General features: G+C 45.2%; 1 protein-coding gene across 2 annotated transcripts in view; it reads left to right on the forward strand.

Moving 5' to 3' along the window:
- The window catches only part of LGR5 (leucine rich repeat containing G protein-coupled receptor 5), a 2,032,903-nt gene that overhangs the window by 736,913 nt on the left and 1,276,627 nt on the right, over positions 1–19,363 (forward strand). For both annotated transcript variants that reach the window (XM_069628249.1, XM_069628250.1), the window contains exon 4: positions 254–325. In XM_069628249.1, the coding sequence (XP_069484350.1) occupies positions 254–325 (72 nt within the window). The remainder of the gene's footprint in view (positions 1–253; positions 326–19,363) is intronic.

Raw genomic sequence — 19,363 nt, forward strand, 5'->3', positions numbered from 1 at the left:
TTCTTTTACGAAGAACCGTTATTTGAAAACATTCCTATGATCGATCTTTATGGTCAAAAGTCCACATCTTGTGATGCCTTCTAAGATTAAAGGTCATGCCATCTGCTACCCGTACGATTTTACTAATAGCACTTGTCAGGTATTTTCGAGCGCGCGTCTGTTGCTGTAATCGTTTTTTGGTGATATTAAACGAACAGGCGTTCCATTTTTCTAACGCAGTTAACTTTCATCTCTATTGTCATTGTGTATTTAGAATGCTGCAGAACAATCAATTAAGAGAAGTTCCCAATGAAGCATTCCTCGGTTTGTGTAGTCTCCAGTCCCTGTGAGTACATTTCAAACGTGATATTACGTTATGGTCAAGAAAATGCAAGTTACTGTTATAAGATAATCTTTCAAATAAATTGTCAACCATCAGCACACATGTGTAATTGTTTTCTCCCCATAAGCCCACAGTTCCGTACTGCACGCAGGTTAGACGGTTCACTTCCCACCCGTAGATCAAATGAAATTATGTATTACAATTCTCCTCAATGATTATATTAAAACGAAGTACACTTGCTGCCCATTCATTGGTTTTATTACTTCCTGCAAGGAGCAACTAAAGGCATGCAGATTGCCTTCTCTAGCTGTAATTGTTTAAATATCTATATTTTAGTAATCCTAGCACTGAAACGGCTTTACTGCTTTCAGATTTTAGATAGACCTCGACAAACATTTGACTCTCTTGCATAAGGTCTGTTATCACTCAGCTCCCCCACCAAGGAGAAAGTGCTACTAATTGGTCCATTCCCAATACAGTTGCAGAACTGCAGCTTGGCCCCCATATGGGTGACAGGGGGGAATGGCCAAGTGTGGCAGCAAACGTTGTGTTTAGAAGCGCAGAGGTTAGAGATACTTTGTGGCCCTAATGCAGGAAATGTGCTGACAGAAAGGGAACACTGTACCTCCGGGATTAGAGTCCACCTACATTGGAGAGCCAGTGGAAATGGAACCATGTAAAATTCTCTTTTAAAAACTACTTCCATCATCAGGCGGATGAAGGACACAGCCATCAATGTATGTTAGAGCAGCACATTCATTAGAGAGCGAAAATCACTGCAGAAAATGTGGGGGTGTGGTGGATGTGTGCACTGCTGTGCTAAAAAATCTGCTGGTGGAAGGAAAGAGTGTCACACCACAAAGTGCACTTCCAGTGCCTGCGTTGACATCACTTCCGCCTACCACCATCGTAAAGCTTGTGTACCGGAGGAATCACACCACCTCTGCCAGAAACGAGCACAATTCCAAATGCACATCCAGTTTACTGACATCTTTTTCCCGTTCACCATCTTCGTAAAGGCTGTGCACCAGGGCAATCATGACAATACTACATCTGGCACACTGACATCACTTCTGCCTGGCAGCGTGTCCACCGCTGTAAGAAGAATGTGTACCACTACATCATTATTCCACAGGAGAGACAATCCATCGTAGGGTTGAGATCACCTGAAAGCACAGGCACAGTGCACACGCTACGAAATAGGCCACGCCCGTGGCACCTGATCCCAGCCTGTTGTAATTCAATATTTCGAGGACACCGCACACTAAAAGGAACACTTGCATGTCCAAATAAGAAACCACAGGGAATGCCTGACATGGTACAAACACTAAAGCAGCAGCATCTAGAACACAAGTTATGAGGACGAAGACAGCATCCCCACCCACAGCTCCAAAAGAAACCAACGTAGGATTGGGAGATAGCATAAAGAGAAAGCTGAAAGAACTCCCTGCAGAGGTTACAAAACACACAGAAGGCTATACGTGCCAAATAAAGAACAAAGACGTACATACATTTTAGCAAAGACAAAATATACAGCAGCTTTGCAAGGCAGGTCAACATGTTGGCAGGATAATAAGAATTGCAGTTACATGTTGGAAGGATCTGTGAAAGGAAGCCAAGAAAAAGAACACTAAAAGGTGCTGTGGCAAAAGTATTACAAGAGGCCACACTTCCTAACTCAAATGGCACCAGCTGGAGCACTGGCACTCATAGTAGGTTCTCCAGCTTATGAGTGTAGGTCTTGTGTTGGAGAGGAGGGTCAGTGATTGCGTGCATGGTCTGGTGTGGTGTGTTGCTGTTATGTGAGACTGAATGAGTATTGGTTAGACATTGGACCTCAAGGCAATTCTTTTCTGTACTGTTTATTCCTTTTATTCTGTGCCCATCTTTCTGGGGTGTAGTTAGGGATAGTTTTAGTTCCAGGGACCTACGTGGGTGCTGCGATCCCAGGGATGAGCTACTGGTTGAACGTTTTCAGGCCTAATGTATTCAAAAACTCTCATAGCAACTTGATTGTTTGGTGCAATTTCATCTTTTTCAGGCCCCATAGAACCGTTGGTGCGAGGGCAACATACCCATGTTATACCTTGGAGAGTCACAGTAACAGAGGTGAAATCTGGAAATCACACAAGCAGCATACATCATGATACCGAGTGCCCTGATAGTCTGGTTTCCTGGTCCCAAGAGTCCTGCTCAGCTCTTGGGCTGGGGTCAGGTTATTCATTTCATCACATCGAACAGTCAGTTCTGGTATTCAAACATGATTCCCAGTATAGAACCAAACAAAAATAACACTCAACGGAATAGTGTTTTTTGTTCAATTAATACTTGTTTGAAGATTAACGCCTAGTGGCTGTGTGAAAGCATACACGTGAAAAAACGGCACCTGAAAGGCCACAATCCATTGCATAATCGCATATGTTGTCTGTTCTGAGTTCCTTTGCTAATGGAGTTCTGTGTTACTTGAGAGTGACATACTAAATGCTATTCCCACATGAATTGAAGATGCAGTATCATGCTAAATCTAATCTCTTCACCATGCTAGAGGAAACGTGGAATGTGGTCACCACAAAAGGCAACACACAAATGCCATAGATCCTCAATGCACAATATTACTCCAGGTGGAATATTATCAATCTTAGACACTTGTTATCTGTAGCCCTGTTTCGTGTCTCTGCAACCAACAATACCAATTTATTTTAGAACTGATATGTTAGCTATGGAATAGGTACATGCTACCTAATTAGGAAGGAACTTAACCATGCCTGTCCTTTGCAACCTCTCACTGTTTTATGCCTGTTTTTTGAGTTATTTAGTCGGGGATGTTTACATGTAATGTGTATTGTCATGACTTATCTTACTGCACAGTATGTGACAAAAGGCTTTAAGATTTCTGGGAAAGATTTTTTTGCGGAAACAGCACCGCAGCTCTGGGTGATCATTGTAGTATGACAATGATGCGATGCGATTCCAAGTGGGAAGCTGATGCATTTTACCAGAGAGACACTGGCAATTTCAATTTGATACTGTAATCACGATTCCTTAGAAACCGTGATCATGAGAAAAATTAATAAAGGATGGTAGTTACCCATGATGTGAACTGATAATGGGTTGTTTAAAATGTGCCACAGAGGAACCATAGGGGGCTTTAATAATTGTATAAAAAAACAGGAAAACCCTGGCCTTTCGGTGCCGGTATGAAGTTAAATTTGTGTTTTTGCAGGAAACAAATCGTTTAGATGCATAAGGAGAATGGCTGCCATTCTTCAGAGGAAAAAAACAAAACAAAGAAACAAGATGGCTGCCGCCATAGGGAAAAGGGAGGAGCGCTTGGACAGGAGCACAAAGCTCCAGTCCAGCACGTAAGTGTGGAGGAAGAAGTTGAGGAAGGGGTTTGTTTTGTTTTGGAGGGTGGGAAGGCAACAAGGAAAAGCTCCCTGTTGCCTCCACGCATTAAAAAAAGAAATAAAATAAATGGCGCCACCTAGGGAAGGGCCTCGAGTGGCTGACACAGTGGATGGAGAATGTGCATTCTCGCCTGTTGTTCCAGCCGCCTGATTGGCCAAGCACCCTTTGCCGGGTGCGAAACAGTATTTCAAATCAAAATTGTAAAACATGGTCAGTTAGCATCATGTTTCCTAAAATGGAGTCCAGTTGTAATCTCACGGAATAACTGGGGTTTTCATCTTATGATTTTAAAGAGGTTAGTATCAAACAGGTTAAATCCAGCATAGCTTGTCTCAACCCGACTACTTGCTCAAATGACACTTTTCCATCAAAAGTGGTCTTAGATTGTGTGAAGACTTTAGCACCCATCACTCCCCTCATAAATGCTTCCTTTAGAGAATCATCTGACAAATTGAAACACGCCTGGCCTACCCATCTTTTAAAAAGCTTGCGTTGGGGGCCTAACCAGTGTGCCAATCATCAGCCTATTATGAATGTGCCTTCCACCTGAAAATGTTGGATAAGATTGTTAAGACACAATTATGGACTTTTTTGAAGCAAACCAACTAACCTTTGATTTTCAACCGAGCTTCGGTTGGAATGGCGGCACATAACTGGATTTATGTGATGTTGGGGACCACATTTTTATGCACAGTATCATAGTGAAGCCAGTATTATATTTCTGTTGGACTTATCGGCTGCCTCTGACATCCTTGACCACTCAATCCTGAGACCGTGACTTGCTGATGTGGTAAGGGTGTCGTGAAGATCAGGCACATGGATTGCCTCTTTCCTGTCCAGCCGGATGTCCAGCGTGAGAGTACGTCTTTTTGAAGCTGAGCCTAAACTAATGGATTGCAGAGATCCTCATGAGTCCTGTCTTTATGTGGTGACCCTCTATGATCTTCATACACGTATTGGAGCCTCTTTCCAAAACTATGCTGGTGACACAGAGATTGTATTCAGGTTCAAAGAAAACCAGGCTAATCAGTCATGTAACCAGAATATATTTACTTGGGTGGACACATGAATAAGGGAAAATTGATTGTGGTTAAATCAGGATAAAACAGAAATCCTTATTGTCTCCTCTCTGTATGCCATACATAAAAGCATTAAGACCTACCTATATATTTACAACATAAAATAAGACACAGGTATTATTCTGGATGCAGCCTTATCAATAGATCTACAAATGGTTAGCTTCATCAGCACAGAAAATTACTATTTAATTTTATTAAAACAACTTGCACCATTTTTGTCTGAACATCACTGTGCAGTCATAGCCTGCACCATCATCGGACTGAAGTTAGAATATTGTAATTCCCTGGATTGAGGTACTCCATCAGCATCTTCATGCATCATGAGTCAAGGACCCCAATTAGTCACATGTACCCTTAAACATGGTCATGTTTCTCCAGTTCTTAAGGGCTTTGCTGGCTTCCAGTGAAATCTAGGATTGTGTCTAAGCTTTTTGTCCTCACATACAAAGATCTTTATGGCCAGGTACCCAGTACTGAAAAAACCACCTTGCTTGGAGTACTAAACCATTGCGTAAATGCAATAATAATAATCCTACAAAGTGGTCTCAGGAAAGTGTTCTATGCCTAAATTCTGCCCTTTGAAGGCCAAATACCAAAAGGTAATGTTTATTTGGCTGATTTGGTGAGGCCTTCAGCAGTTGGGAAAATTGCAATTTCATGGGTTTTTACCCCCAAACCCACCAACACCATCCCCTGCCTGCCAGCATCGTCTCTCTCATTAATGGGTTTACTTCTTACTGGGGGGTTTCACCCCCTGAGCCCCGCTTTTGCTCCGCCTTGGATATGAAGACTTTTTTGTCTGCAATCTTTAGAGAAAATAACTGATAACTTTAAGAAAGGTTGTGGCAGTAAAAGGGAATCAAGCAGAAGTTACATATATTAAATGTCCTTCACAACTAATCATTAATTCCTCTCTGTTAATGTCTCCGGGTTTGTTTTATACCTCAGATAGGGTGAACAGGTTGATCATGAGTGTGAATCAATTGTCCCACATGTCATCTGCACAATAAAGCTATGTTACCGTCTTGAGAGCAAACAGAAGTTCTTTAGCATGGTTACCAAGCAAAACAGCCCGGCAGAACAAATGACCCTGAAGAAGATTCTGAAGGAGTCTTGCTTGTTCACTTACATCACGTGTTGCATCCCAGGTAAATCGACAGCCTCTTTTTTGGAAGCATTATTGACCTAGACTCTTGTAAACACAGTAACAAAGATTGCAATCTGCCTTCTACACCAGCTTCTTCTACTTTCTGTGTTTCATGTGGTCCTCAAAGCACCGGTCAAGCTTTATCATCAGCTCACAATTGAAATTTGAGATGGGGCCAGCAGCTCTTTGGAAATTGGCAACGCTGAAACGGTTTATTAATGAAAATGCCAAAGGTCCTAAACAACTCCAACCTCTCGATAGCTTTAAGAATCTTTTCGAGAAAGTAGTAAACTTGTAACAACTACGAACCCCCACCACTGATTCAAACCTTTATATCCTCAAATGTGATTTATTAGAGAATGCAAATAAGGGAAGAAACAGATCCCCAAAGTCCTAAAAAGTGCCCCCCTCAATTCAAACTGACATAATTATTAACCGAAAGACCAATAAGAAAGCAGTACCTAAAGCAAACAAGGAGAGGAAGGAAAGACAGCGGGAATGTTTAATCCAAACCACATTGGCGAAAGACACATGTATGTATGTGGTGTCAGTGGGATGCAGCGTTTGCCTTGCAGTCAAAAGTCTAAATCTATTATTTTGGAGGCCACTTGCATCAAACATTTCTCCACCTTGTATGGTCCTGGTTCCTTGAATAATACAATTGATATTCCTAGGTCATGGACCACACCATAATTGGGAAGGGCAGCCTGACCTTCAACCATTTAAGGCCTGATTCATGGAAGTGTTTTATTATGATGCAATCCCATAGGAAAACGTTCCATGAATCAGGCCCTTGGAGGTAGTAAGAGCGAATGAACAGGAAGCACCAGGCAAGAGGCCCCACCCTAACTAGTGCCCAGTATATCCATATAAACATGACCAGCAATTTTAGAGTTTCTTCTGTCCCTCTTCAATAAAATAGGGAGCTCTTTTTTGATTCCTAAAACTGGAAAATTGGGAATAAAGGACTTCCTTCATGTTACCAGCCTATCTCTTTGCTGGGGGCAACAAGTAAATATTTTTGGAGAGCCCTTTATAACAAACTTTTGGACTGGTCTTGATCTTCTTATTCACTGGCCAAAAGCCAATTTGGCTTTTGGGAATGCCTTGGAACACAGGAACATGCCTTAAATGTCTTCTAATCAAAAAGAAAACTCCAAAACACTTTTTGGCATGTGCTCCAATGTGGGTTTATTGGTTGTAGCTATAGACAATTATCCTCTACACGTGTTTCACCACTTTTAAATGCAGTGGCTCATCAGGAGGTATACACATTTTGATCTCTGATTGTACTCAGACTTTTTGGTGAACAAGAAGAAAAAAGAGAAAAGAAAGAAACAAAGACATTTTTAGCCATGTACTTTTTGTTTTCAATCTAGAGAAATAATGCATATTTATATTAAAAAAAACCTGCATCAAACATTAATACAGTTACATAATTAAAACAGACCCTTAGGTAATAATGCAGTCTCATAGTATTTAAACTTCAGTGCGAAAGACATTTGGTTGTATCTTGAAAACTGCCCTCACTGTTAAATCAAAAAACTGTTAAATCACAGCATTCAATTTCCTTTAGTAATTTAAAAGAGGCTTACTGTATTGTGATTCTTTCTTTCAGCTATTTAGATTTGAAGATTTTACAGGTCGATTTCCTGTAGGGTTTATGTGGATCAATTTTCACAAGTGTTTACTTCATACTTTTCCTTGGGGCAGCCCTATAGAAAAAGTGCATTATAGTTTATGATGATTAAGTAATCATCAAATTACAAATTAACCAAAGAATTAACTCACTGAGTTCAAAGTAATATCCTCAGCTTGTAGTCTACATGATTGGTCTCTTACCTAATGGTCTGTAGCTCCTCGATTCCGATGGATTCAGGTTTGGATTCCGAATTGCTCCATTTTGGTCATCTAAGATGGCCGCTATTTCAATGCGTTAAACGGCGTCATGACATCACGGGCACGATCATGTGATGTGTGCGATCACGTCAGTACGCCATTTTGGATCAGGAAAAAACTAAATTATATGTTAAGTTCAATCCCTCACAGACGGAACGATTGACTTGTTACTTTTTGGTATTTTGAGGTGTAACATGGTTGATGTTAATTAAATCTCTTCTAACAAGAAAGCTATTTACTGGTTACATGTCGCCAATCTGTTTAGCCTTTATGGATCTTTCCAGCACCTTTAATTGTGTATATAGAAACTGCTTATGGACTCTGTTAAAGGAAAAGGTATTCATATTTCTCCAGCATTGGATCTTTCATGGATTCACATGCTTAGAATAATCCCTGTCGTCAGGCTGGGAACCCTCAGTATATTTATAAAGACAATTTCCAAAGGAAACATTTCAACACTTCTGTGTCCTATCTACGTGTTTTGGGCCACTTACGCATGACCCAATCGGATGTAGGGTATAAATAGCCCCACCCCCGTGGCTCCCTTCAGATTTCAACCGTCTCCAAAGTAGCGGGAGCACCTCGTGTTTTTTCTACTTTGAAAGTTTCTAGTTTACAATGTCTGGAAAAAGGGTTGTTCCGCCCGTGTGCATCGTGCGGACTGATAAAAGTCTATGAAGAAGATGGGCGCATGGATTGCTTGTACTGTCTACATCCACATCACTCGGCGGACAAGTGTGAGATCTGTAAGGGTTTCTCACAGAAAACGCTAAAGGATCGGAATAGGCATCTGGTGACGTGGCTAAATGAAGGAACCTACCCTTCATCAGAGGTAGGATCTGCATGCAGTCTAGCATCCAGGCCTAAGTCATCGAAGGCAGAATCCCATCGCCGGTCGGTGTCAGCAGAACCTCTGACGAAGAAACCGCGATCTATGGAAAAACACCCCTCAGAGAAACACCCGGCGAAGGAATCCTCGTTGAAGCATGGGCGGGATCGCCACCAAGGAAAGTCTTCTTCTTCATCTTCGTCGAAAAAAGGAAAAGATGCTTTGAAGACCTCCTCCTCAGGGGACCATCACAAGTCTTCCTCGAGTAGAGACGCAACGAGGCATGGATCTAGCTCAAAAAAGGTGGATCGCCTAAAGAGGCTGCATCACAGCCTGCACCATCATCGACTGAGATTCCGTCGTTGACACGTTCGTTGTTGTCGATGCAGGTAACGCCTGCAGTGGCCCCCGCGAATCCGATAGTGACGATAGACGTCTCCACATTGACATTGTCGACGGTAGACCCTCCAAGGGCATGGCAGCCGGAGGGAGGTGTATGATGCGGTTCTGCCAGAAGTCTTATTACAGCCGGAGGCGGCCTTCTCGATATCATCACTGGAGGAGGATCGAGAACAGATTGTTGGTCCAGCAGATCTAGGATTACAGGGGGTTGGTTCGTCGATGATTTCGGGGGAGCAAGGTGTCCCTGTTTCATCGCCTTTGTTAAACCCTCAGTCAATATTATCCTTGCAAGTATTGTCCATGCTACAGTCTCTTCTGAAGCAGTTGAAAACGAAGTTACCCCTCGTAGGTGCACCTTTGGTGATGCCGGTGATACCTACCGACGACGAACCGGGTCCTTCTACGCGGTTGACGGAGAATCCACTCTCCCGTCCAGTTAGAGAGGAACCTCCACGCTCATACCTGGAGGAAGGGGAGTTGCAAGATTCAGAGTCAGAACCTAGAGACTCTTTTTCAGATGTTTCATCATCCCCTTCGAGGGATCCTACATGGGAGTCAGAGGCGGAAATGGAAGCGCCTAGAAGTCCAGCTCAACCTTCGCCGCCAGATGACATCGGCGCCTTTCACGCGATGATGGCAAAGCCTGTATTGAATTTGGTCTGGCCCCTGAAGAGGAAAAGAAGGAATGCTTCTTGTTTGACCATATGGGGAAGAGAAGGTCAGTCTTCTCGGTGCCCGTTCTGGACCACGTCTGGCAAGAAGGCTTGAGGACCATGCGCCATCCATTTTCAGAACCAGCAATAAAGGGCAGGTTGGAAAAGAAATTCAAGGCTCCATACTCTACGCCTAAATGCTTGACAGCTCAGCCTTCTCCGGAGTCGGTAGTGTCTAGGAAGGCCAGATCGCAACATAAATGTTCTACCCCTACGGATAATGAGGCTAGAAGGCAGGATGCGTTTGGTAAGAAGGTTCTATCCGTAGGAGCGACGACGGTTAAGGCAGCTTACTCGCTGGCGATTATGCAAGGTACGACCAGGAGATGTGGCATCGTTTGGCCCCTATCCTAGAACACCTCCCTGAAGAGCATAGAAAGTCGGCCATGTTGTTGGTCCGTGAGGGGGAAGAGGCATATAACCACACTATTAACATCGCCGTGGACTTGGCGGAGTCCTAGTTCAGGCAAATAAACAGAGTGGTTTTGAGAAGGCAAGTCTGGCTGAAATGTACTAACTTTAGACCAGAGGTCCAGTATAAGGTGCTCGATATGCCATGTGAGGGTGACCAATTGTTCGGAGAGAAAGTGGACAAGGCCTTGAGAGGTATGAAAGAGGATACAGACACGGCCAGGTCGTTAGGGGCCCTGCAAAGCGGAAGAGCTTTTCGATCCTTTCGTCCCTTCCACGGAGCATCTGGAAATTCCTGTTTTACCGCATCTAGAGACTGAAACTTCAGCAGGCCATCATACTTCTCACAAGGTTATAGGCATGCGGTCCAGGCACCGCGAAGAGGCCGAAACTACCAGGCTTCGAGGAGAAAGGGAATATTCCTCGTCAGCAAAAGACGGGCAGTCAAAGTCCCAACAATGACAGGCTTCAGGACATCCTAGGAGGAAGGGTGTCCAGTTCCATCGACAAGTGGGAAAGAATAACAGACCGCTGGTTATTGGACACGATAAAACTAGGCCACTCTTTGCATTTCAAGGAAACGCTGTCACAAATTCCACCTGTGTATTCGGCTCAACCCCATCTTCACATATTACAGCAAGAAGTGGAGCTTATGCTGCAAAAAGGGGCTATAGAATTTGTCCCGGTGGCAGAGAGGGGCCAGGGAGTTTACTCTCGGTACTTTGTGCTCAAGAAACCCAACGGCAAGTGGCGACCCATTCTGTACCTGTGGGCTCTCAACAAGACCCTAAAAAATCTGAACTTCAAAATGCTTACGCTTCAGGAAGTTATCCGATCCGTACAGCCGGGAGATTTTCTGACATTGTTAGACCTCCAAGACGCAAATTTTCAATTACCTATGCGTCGACGACACAGAGTTTCTTAGGTTCGTAGTCGGTCCGAGCCATTACCAGTTCAATGTACTTCCTTTCGGTCTGAAGTCGTTTCCCAGGACGTTCGCAAAATGTTTGGCTCCAGTGGCAGCTTGGCTGCAAATGAAAGGTCACCATGTTTACCCTTACCTGGACAATTTGGTGATAAGGGGCTCGTCGCCGAGCATAACACAGGCAAGCCTAGAGGCCACCATGCAACTTCTGAAGAGCTTGGGCTTTGCAATCAACTTTCGAAAAATCCTCTTTAACGCCCTCAAAGAACTTGGTATTCCTGGGCGCGGAATTCCAAGCTCAGTCAGGGCTAGTGAAGCCTTCCTTGGAAAGGGTTAAAAAACTAACACAAAAGGTGAAAGAATGGAAAGTGGGCACCAGGGTGTCAGTCAGAAAATACATGTTACTGCTAGGGGCCTTGGCATCCTGTATTCCATTGGTGAACGATTGCTGTCTCTTCATGAGGCCAGTACAGGAGTTCCTGGCAGACCGATGGTCCCAGAGTCGAGGCTTATGGTCCGACAAGTTGAGCATCAACAACGAGCTTCTGCAAGCACTTCAATGGTGGCAGCTCTCAGACAATCTGACGAGGGGCATGCCCCTGCAGGAACTCGATTTTCAAGCGACGGTGCTAACGAATGCATCGCTGAAAGGATGGGGAGCCCATCTGGGTTCCCTGCAAGTTCAAGGCAATGGTCCCCAGCGGAGTCTACACTTCACATCAATGTGCTGGAGTTAAGGGCGGTATGCTGGGCTCTGAAGTCCTTTTTGCCGTGCATACGAGCATCGGTCATCAGAATACTAACGGACAATGCAACAACGATGTTCTATCTCAGGAAGCAAGGGGGCACCCGTTCCAGTACGCTCTCAAGCGAAGCTTAGTAAATATGGCATTGGGCCCTCAAGCAGAATATGAGCATAATGGCTTACCATCTTCTGGGGGTAAAAAATATACAAGCAGACTCGCTCAGCAGGGAAATGAATCAACTGCATGAGTGGGAACTGGACGACCGACAGCTGGCAAACATCTTCCGAAAATGGGGTCGTCCATCCCTGGATCTGTTTGCAACCCGAGAGAACAAGAAATGCACACATTACACGAGCAGGTGGCCATAACCCGGATCGATGGGGGAGGCATTCTCCTTCCCGTGGACGAAGAAGTTTGCTTATGCGTTCCCTCCATTTCCACTCATCCGACGGACCCTCCAGTGGATTCACAAGTACCCATGTCGGGTAATTGTAGTGGCTTTGTACTGGGCGACACAGTTGTGGTTCTCAGACCTGCTCCAACTGTCGATAGCAGAGCCAGTGATGTTCCAGAAAATTCCGAACCCTCTATCTCAAGACAAAGGAGCAATTTGGCATCACAACCCAGATTCCCACAACATGACGGCCTGGCTCCTGACTTCTCCGAGTTTGGGTACCTGAACATTCCCTCGGAGTGTGGACGAATCTTACAGGCGGCATGAGCTCTGTCGACGAACGCTTCATATGCAGGTAAATGGAAGAGATTCTGTGTGTGGTGCAGGGATCATCCAGGGGTAGACCCCTTAAACATCAGAGCAGAACAGCTTCTTCCATATTTGCTACCCTTGGCGGAGAAGGGATTGGCTTTTTCCTCCATTAAAGTTCATTTGGCGGCCATCTCGAGATTTACTCGTAAAAGACATTCAACGCCGTTGTTCAGCGATCGGCTGGTTAAACATTTTCTGAAAGGCCTATTTCGGACTTTTCCGCCAGACAAAAAGTCACCCCCTAACTGGAGTCTCAACCTAGTACTGGCAGCAGCAGATATGCAGATGAGACAAGCAGTCCTTTGGCACCTGTTTCAGTAAGGCAAGGCCGAAAAAGGGGTGGGTGCTCGTGTTAATAGATCATGATTGGGGTTGATGTCAATGTACCATGATTGGGGTTTTTTTGTATTACTAACTGCATGTGCGGCTCTGATAATATTGGTTTGCATTGCAAGCCTCCAAATTAGGAGTACTGCTATATAATCTATTCTAAGCATGTGAATCCATGAAAGATCCAATGCTGGAGAAGGGAGTAGTTTCTTACCGGTAACTCCATTTCTCCAGCGTTGGTATCTTTCATGGATTAACATGCGCCCGCCGGCCTCCCCTGAATGCAAACTTTATATGCCCCTACTACTTTGGGGGTTAAAATCTGAAGGGAGCCGCGGGGGCGTGGCTATTTATACCCTATGTCCTATTGGGTCATGCGTAAGCGGGCCAAAACGACGTAGATAGGACACAGACGTGTCGAAATTTTTCCTATGGAAAACGTCTTTATAAATATACCGAGGGTTCCCAGCCTGACGACGGGGAATATTCTAAGCATGTGAATCCATGAAAGGTACCAACGCTGGAGAAATGCAGTTACAGGTAAGAAACTACTCCCTTCTTTTACGCTTGGACCATAGGGAGACTGAACATATCCATTCAGGTCATCAAGAGTTGTGAGATGGGGGTGTGTGCTTGCACCGCTATTCATTAACATCTTTATAAGCGATCTTGAATCTAAACTACTGACTATCACAGATACTCCTATTACAACATATTGGTTTGTTGTAAAACAAAGGTGTTAAAAAATCAGTTTGAAACATATTAGATTATCTGCCTGCATGAAGAAGACAAACGTGTCCTTGCTGCATTCCACAAAGACAATGGGGAGCATGCCGATCCGATCAGTTATCCAGGCATACTCAGCCAAATCAATATTTATGGAATCGTATGGGTTAGGAGTTTAGGACTATGCAGATTCTTATCCTCTAGGTATTATTGAAAATACTTCCCTATCAAGATCTTCGATTGTTTCCTAGTCACCACTATGTGGGATTTCTTTGTATGATCAAACCATTGCTTTTAAGGTTCTTGGTTTGGACGAACCTGGAATGCTCATTAACCAGGGATCAATTGAGGTGGGGTGAATCCAGTAGGTAAGAGTAGTTAAGTTTTGTGAAAAATGAATTTAAAAAGATTGGTTTAGGCACTTAGTTTACTGCTTCAGAGTCTTTATTAGGTAACGTTGTATGCAGATTGAAATTCATCATTTTGTGATAAAGTGTCACATGACAGAATTCACAGAAATACTGAATTCTATGGCTAGGAGTTACCATCTTCTCAACACCTCTTTGAATGTGGAACCTTAGTTGTTACGGGTGAAATGTTTTTTACGCTCTCTCCTTACGAAATTCATGTTTAATTTATTACGCTGGAATGCTTTGACCTCGGCATGGAAGGACACTTTGACAACTGATAGGTTTTGCACCGGCAATTCAATCCCATGTAAAGACCTTTTTCATTGTGTTTTTCTGGCATAAATATGCTGCAATTAACTGCAAAACCTTAATTTTAAAGGGATTGTGTCCTCCGACGTATTCCTTATGTTCGATAGATCATCTCCAGCTTGCCGGCCTCGGAATTTTTTTTTCAGTAGAGGGTGCTGCGAGTCGACGTCCCTCGAGCCGATGTCCCTCGACGGCCTCCGTATCGGCGCCGACGTCATTGCGCCTATAAATAGACTCGCACAATGTCCGTTGCTCAGTTCCGTTTTTCCACGCTTCGTGGGGCCTCGGAACATCGTTGCTCAGTTCTTCAGTCAAATATATCAATATATTCCTCGTGAATACCGACTCGTACTCGATGGCTTCCTCACCCGAACCGACGACTCCACGGTCCGGCTTCCAAAAATGTCGAGACTGTGGAAAGAAAATGTCGTTGACAGATCCTCACAGGATCTGTTTGTGGTGCCTGGGAATCGAGCACCATTGTTCGGAGTGCGAGGACTGCATGTCCATGACGGCGAAAGCCTTGAAGGAGCGTAAGGGGAAGCTCAAGAGAGGTAAGGCAGTTAAAACTCCTTCGAAAGTTTCCTCGGCTGAGTCGAGACATTTGTCTCCTCGCCATCACAAAAGACATTCTCGTTCTAGGTCTCGGAGCAGTTCCCATCACTCTTTGAGATCTAAGCATTCAAAAAAGAGACATCGAAGATCCCCTTCCTCGTCTTCGTCTTCCGTTTCCCCAAAAAGGGTCTCCTGCCCCACAAAACATAGCTCTCAGGCTGAGTGGGAGGAATTCAGGAAAAAGATGCTAAGCGTCTTCGAGAAAGCGGCCTCAACCCCCTCGAAGACTGCTGCTGGTGATACCCTGGGTGAAAGACCCGAAAAATCAAAAAGCCGCGAGTCGCAGTACCCTGCAAAAGAAGCCACTCGAGAGCGTCACAAACCCTCAAGTAAAGGCAAAGTTGCATCTTCGACGCCGTCGTCGAAGATCCCTTCGACACATAGATTGGCTTCGTCGAGGCCGTAATCGAAGGGTTCTTCGACGCACAGGTCAGTCCAGTCGACGCCGTCTTCGACGCCGAGAAAGGATAAGCCCACGGCCACCTCACAGCCAGTGGCCATACCCAGAGCCTCGAGCACGAGAATGTTGTCGACAACCTCGAGTAGAATCCCGACACTCTCGAGTTCATCGAGGCCTCTACCACCTTTCTCAATGACTTTTACGATGGCTTCGATGGCTTTGAAGCCGTTAACGTCTGCGTCGACGACGTCAACGTTTTCTCAGCCAATCATGACAAATTTGGCTGCTTCTGCCCTGGAAATGGGATTTATACCATTTTCAAGACCTGACCACTCCAGGGTCTTATCTTCTATTTATGAAGAAGGGGAGGATTCGGATCAGGAAAGACCTTTTGAGTTGCAGGGATCTGCAACTCCTGCAGCAGAGGAATTTACCTTTGAGGAAGGTAGGTTGAAAGACCTCCATGAAACCCTACAGGAAGCAAGTGGGTTGGACACATCCCCAAAAGTGGAGTTTGCCACACCAGACCCAGGGGAACATGCTGAAACCCCTTATAGAACCTTGATGGCAAGGATAATAGAGTTTATGGGATGGTCCACACCCTCACCTGCTTTTCAGCAAGACGACCTCACAGACATCTTGGTCAAAGGTCCACAGGAGGATCCTGTGGTGCCATTTCATGCGGCATTACAAAGGAGAATATTGGCAAACTGGGAAACACCTGAGGTAATCCCGGCGGTTAACAAAAAATTATCAGCTAAATATCGGGTGTCTTCTGCTGACCATGAATATATATCCAAACACCCAACTCCGGAGAGTCTGGTTGTTCAGGCAGCTACTTCAGCAGGTAGTAAATCGGCTTACCCTACTGTTCCACAGGAAAGGGATGATAAGAGATATGACTCTATGGCCAAAAAAGTATTTTCCACATGTAGCATGGCATTGAAATCCATCAATGCTACTTGTACGCTCGCAAGGTTCTGCCACACACTTTGGGAGTGTGCTTCATCAGCGGTTGACTGCCTCCCGGAGGGAGAAGAAAGGGAAGCATTTCTCAACATCATTAAGGATGGTAAGGACGCAATGTGCGAATCTCTTCAGACTGGCATAGATTCTGCTGACAGTATCAGCAGGGCCATGCCGGCAATTACAACAACCAGGAGATTTGCTTGGTTGCGAAAGTCTGGTTTTGCTCCAGATGCGCAAAGCAGACTCTTGAATATGCCCTTTGACGGCTCTTCTTTGTTTGGTAAGAAGGCGGATGACAGTTTAGAAAAACTACAAATATCAAAGGCAGCAGCAAAATCCTAAGGAGCTGCTATCCGCCAGACACCATATCACCCCTCAGGAACCTCTTGGAGAGGTAAGTCCTTTCGCTTCAATTCCGCATTCGGAAGGGGCAGAAGACAGCCGGTTCAAAGGGGTCAGAAGAAATTCACCCGAGGTGGACTAGGTAAAAACAAAAGCCGCAGCAGCAGGTGCCTCTTTACCCTCGGCATCTGCATCAGCCGCCTCCAAACCGCTCTGAGGACTCTCTTCACAAAACACCAGTAGGGGGCAGGTTAACTCAACATCTGACGGAATGGCAGGCTATTACGTCAGATGCTTGGGCATTGGAGACAGTTGCCTAAGGTTACTGCCTGCATTTTCTACGCATCCCTCGGAGTCATCCACCGGGGAACAGCTCTCTGAGAGTTCCAGATCCGCTCCTCTTGCAGGAAATTGTAGACCTGCTAGAGAAAGGTGCCATAGAACCGGTACCTGTAGTGGAGAGGAACAAGGGCTGGTACTCCTCCTACTTTCTCATACCGAAGAAAGACGGAGGACTGAGACCTATCTTGGATTTACGAGAATGGAACACGTTCCTCAGGAAGGACAAGTTCAAGATGGTAACTCTCTCTCAGATCCTTCAGGCCCTCCCGCTCCAGGACTGGCTGGTATCTCTGGACCTCCAGGATGCTTATTTCCATGTGCCAATCCATCTCAAACACAGGATATACGTGAGGTTCGCAATTGGCAGCTCTCATTATCAATTTCAAGTTTTGCCATTTGGGCTGACCTCCGCCCGAGGGTCTTCACCAAGCTAATGTCGGTAGTGGCTGCAAGTCTAAGGAGGGAAGGGATCCAAGTCTACCCCTACCTGGATGATTGGCTGATCAGAGCTGTATCTTCGGAACAAGCTCAGATCCAGCTAGATTATGTCTGCCACTTCCTTCACAAAGTGGGCTTCTCCCTCAATTTAAAGAAGACACAGTTGATACCATCACAGAGACTCCAGTTCATTGGAGCAGGGTCCTGGACACTTCCCTGGGAAAAGGCTCGCTACCAGAGGTGAGGGCTCAAGATATTCTGCAGATGGTCACCAAGTTTCAAAATGCCCAACGTCTCCCAGCCTTCGACTTTTTTGAGGTTGCTAGGCCTCATGGCATCCTGCATCTTCCTTGTGCCAGAGGCTCGCCTGAGAATGAGATCTCTTCAGTGGGCACTGAGAATTCAGTGGTCGCAATTCTCAGGGAGAATGACAGACCTCCTTCAGATTCCGGACAAGGTGGCTCGAGACCTTCAGTGGTGGGCCTGCCAGGAAAACATCTTGAAGGGAGAACTGTTTTGGTAACCATGGCCGGAGATAACAGTAGTCACAGATGCCTCACTCAAGGGGTGGGGAGCCCATACCAACGACTTGACCATCAGTGGTCGTTGGTCTCCATCGGAGTCCAGACTACATATCAACCTGTTAGAGCTGAGAGCAATCAGACTAGCGCTGAAGGCTATTCTGCCATCTGTACAGGGCAAAAATGTCCTGATAATGACGGACAACACAGTGGCCATGCACTACCTCAACAAAAGAGGAGGCGTAGGATCACTACCACTGTGCAGAGAGGCAATGCAGCTCTGGTTTTGGGCAATTCAAGAAGGAATCTCTCTATCTGCAGTCCACCTAGCCGGAGAGAATAACTTGACGGCGGACGCTCTGAGCAGGCAGGGCACTGTCCCCCACTAGTGGGAACTAGCTCAGGAAGTCCTTCAAGAGATCTTTGCCCTTTGGGGAACCCCTCAAGTGGATCTGTTTGCCACCAGTACCAACAGAAAATGCGATCTGTTTTGTTCAAGGGAATTTCCCCCGAGAGGAGCTCAAGGGGACGCGTTTGTAGTGGACTGGGAGTTTCCACTCCTGTACGCATTTCCACCAGTCCCCGTCATTCCTCAAATGATCAGGAGGTTGAGAAGATTCCGGAGAACCATGATCCTAATTGCCCCAGACTGGTACCCGGACCTTCTGGACATGTCTATCTGCCCTCCAATTCGTCTTCCACTCAAGTAGAATCTTCTCTCACAGAAGGGAGGTCAGGTTCTCCATCCAGACATCAGAACCCTCAACCTTCATGCCTGGCTTCTGAAAGGTTGAGATACAAGGATTGGGACCTCCCTGATGACGTCATGGAAGTGTTGCTTTCGGCCAGAAGGCCAGCAACAAAGTCTTTATACCGCTGCCATTGGAACAAGTTTTGCAGCTGGTGTAGAGAAGAGAATATCGACCCCTTTTCATGTGGTACACCAACGGTGTTATCCTTTCTACTCTACTTGGCAAATTCAGGCCTTCAAGTTGGCACTATCAAGGGCTATCTCGCAGCGCTATCGATCTTCAAACGCACTGCCTAGGAACCTTCGTATTTCAAATTACCCTTAGTAATACAATTTCTAAAGGGATTAACTAATGTCTACCCTCCAAGACCTTTCCAGGTTCCTTTTATAGGACTTAAATTTAGTCTTAAATTTCCTGATGGGTACTCCTTTCAAACCACTCCTCTTGTTCGCTAAGATTTCTCACCCTTAAAACTGTCTTATTAGTGGCTTTAACATCTGCTAGAAGGGTGAGCGAATTACAAGCTCTATCTTGTAAACCCCCTCATACAATTTTCCATAAA

Source organism: Ambystoma mexicanum, chromosome 12 (genome assembly GCF_040938575.1).
Source record: "Ambystoma mexicanum isolate Mex_15411 chromosome 12, UKY_AmexF1_1, whole genome shotgun sequence".
Lineage (NCBI taxonomy): Eukaryota > Metazoa > Chordata > Amphibia > Caudata > Ambystomatidae > Ambystoma > Ambystoma mexicanum.